This window comes from Chrysemys picta, chromosome 4 (genome assembly GCF_011386835.1).
Source record: "Chrysemys picta bellii isolate R12L10 chromosome 4, ASM1138683v2, whole genome shotgun sequence".
Taxonomy (NCBI): Eukaryota; Metazoa; Chordata; order Testudines; family Emydidae; genus Chrysemys; species Chrysemys picta.
The window spans coordinates 5439996-5442834 of NC_088794.1; the positions used below are offsets into that span (position 1 = coordinate 5439996).

Here is a 2839-nt window from a genome sequence, read left to right on the forward strand (position 1 = left end):
GGGCACCAATTACACCGAAGGTTGCTTTGGTTCACTGAACACATTTGTTAGATGTTATGGCTCTTTGAGCTCAGGTATTCCCAGTTGCTTCACGAATCATGTCCCATAGATCACACATCTCAGTATAAAACTTCCTGAATTCTCCAAACTGGCAGTTTCTATTGATGGGGAAATGCCACCACGTCGCTCTCTCTCTTCTCAGCAGGTACGTGCGATTGTCCGGAATTACAGTCACACACACACGCAGACACCATGGGGATCAGCAGGTTTTGAATTCAAGCACTGAGAGTCTCAGCCCCAACTCCTACCGCTTCAGCCTAAGGAGTGACCTCCTTACTTGGAAAAAATAGGGGATTACATAGTCACTGAAGCCAGTGCTTTCCATTATGTCTCTAGGTTTTCATACAGGCTACAGTAAAAGCTTAATTAGCACAATAAGCAACTTTACCCCAACCCGACATGCCAAGCCACAGAGCTCCCCTTGCCCAAAGAGGGTAGGAAGATTGAGACTCCTTTAGTATCACCCCTTTTTGAGCATACAAATAATCTCTTCAGACTGAAACAATTTTCACCCTGATTCTCTTACAGCAGAGCCACAAGTCACTACTTGCTGCTCAGATACGTGAACAGGAGTTTTCGTCTGTGGGGCATGATTAACCTGTGTGTCATTGTATTTACGCAGTGTGTATTTTATCGAAAACCTGGAATGACCAGCCGTGAACATCTGGCTCTGTGGACTAAGCCCTTCCCTGAGCACGTACTGATGTCCATTGAGAAACTGATCTCCATTTATCTTCACTTACTTCATTACAAAGAAGGGACAGGTTTTCCGCACCATCCACCTGCCCACATCTCTGTAGCTGTCTGAGCTCTGTTCACAGGAGATGGAAAAGGGAAATCACTCAGAGGTGACTGAGTTCATTCTCTCAGGACTGACAGATCGTCCGGAGCTGCAGGTCCCCCTGTTTGTGCTGTTCCTACTGATTTATGGTATCACTCTGGTGGGGAATGGGGGGATGATCTTGTTAGTCACGATTGATCCCCAACTCCACACCCCCATGTACTTTTTCCTCAGGAATTTGTCTTTCTGTGATCTCTGCTTTTCCTCAATAATTTTCCCTAAAATGCTTCTGAATTTCTTCGCTGAGAGGAAAAGTATTTCTTACACTGCCTGCGCTGTGCAACTGTATCTCTGTATTGTTTTTACAGATGTTGAGTGCCTGTTGCTGGCTGTGATGGCGTATGACCGTTATGTGGCCATCTGTAACCCGCTGCTCTATACGGTCACCATGTCCAGGCAGCGTTGTAACCAGCTGGTGGCTGGGGTGTATGCTGTGGGGTTGGTGGATTCAATGATACACACATGGCTTACATTTCGGCTGTCATTCTGCAGCTCCAACATCATCAATCATTTCTTCTGTGACATGCCCCCACTGCTGGCAATCTCCTGTTCTGACACCCGCATCAATCAGATTGTGATCTTTGCTTTCACCTGCTGCATTCAGGTGATCAGCTTTGTGCCTGTCCTCCTCTCCTATGTCTATATCATCTCCACCATCCTGCAGATCCGCTCCGCCAAGGGCCAGCACAAAGCCTTCTCCACCTGCTCTTTCCACTTGACCGCTGTTGTCCTGTTTTATGGCATCCCACTTTTCATGTATTTACGTCCCCCCTCCAGCTATTCCATGGACATAGACATAGTGGCTTCAGCGTTTTACACGCTGGTGATGCCCATGTTGAACCCCCTCATCTACAGCCTGAGGAACACGGAGGTGAAGAACGCCCTGAGGAAAGCAATGAATAAACTCCTAACCAATTCCTGAAGCTGTTATACCCATTACATGTTTAGTGATGGGGAGTGGAAACAGGTGATTTCAATTTCCATCCCATTGCAATGTAATTTCGCAGAGCCCGTGGTAGTATTGCTCATTTTTATATTGTTATTATTATTAATTTGTTTGTATTGCAACAAGGTCTGCAGGCCCCAACTGAGATCAGTGCAGAGAACATGGGAAGGATCACAGGGACAGAGAGAGAGAGAGAATGATTCTAGAGACTGGTAGCTAGGTGCAGCAACCTAGAGGCTGAGATGCTCAACTTCACGTCTGTGTTCCAATGGTTATTTAGTTAGTTAACCACATTAGAACAACTTTGAAAGGAGAGATTGAAAACAACCCAGACTGGAATAGCACAGCACTCAGGGGCTGGGATACTTTCTGGAAATGCAGGAACCCAAGTGCAGAGTGTGACCATTTTGGTCACAGACACCCCCATTGGGGATGTCACCTGATGTGCTGAAATTACCTCTGAGCCCATTTTCCCTGCCAGCCTGGGCCTCCAGAACCCTGCCTTGTTGAGCCAGACACTCTAGCCTGCTGCAAGACAGTCCCAGCCTCTGGGTCACGCCCCCAAAGCTGCAGCTCTAGATTGAAACCAGCTCAGCAGGAGACCTGTCTCCACCACGCAGACACCCAGCTCCCAATGGGATCTAAACCCCAAATAACGTAATTTTACTCTGTATGAAGCTTATCCTGGGTAAAATGATAAATGTTCACCCTCTATATCACGGATAGAGAGATATTCAGAGCTTTTGCCCCCCCAGGTAACAATTATTTATGCTGCGTTTACAAATCAACAAAAGTGATTATATTAAGTATAAAAGTAGGATTTAAGTAGGAACAGACGGAACAAAGTAAGTCACCAAGCAAAATAAAACAAAACATGCAAGTCTAAGCTTAAAACACTCAGAAATCAACTGCAAATGTTAACTTCTCACCCTGGTTGTTACTTCAGGTAAAATCTTTCTCAGGACAGATACCTTTTCTGACCTGGGTCCAGC

At 46.0% G+C, this 2839-nt stretch overlaps 1 protein-coding gene across 1 annotated transcript; it reads left to right on the forward strand.

The window, feature by feature from the left end:
- Nucleotides 1-884: 884 nt before the first annotated feature.
- Nucleotides 885-1823, forward strand: LOC101936085 (olfactory receptor 5G9-like). The gene has a single exon (XM_005315236.2). The coding sequence runs from the start codon at nucleotides 885-887 to the stop codon at nucleotides 1821-1823; it is 939 nt and encodes a 312-aa protein (XP_005315293.2).
- The last annotated feature ends 1016 nt before the right edge of the window (nucleotides 1824-2839 follow it).

Excerpts from the sequence above, each read along its gene's own strand:
- LOC101936085 (XM_005315236.2), top strand. The coding sequence starts at position 885 with ATGGAAAAGGGAAATCACTCAGAGGTGACTGAGTTCATTCTCTCAGGA.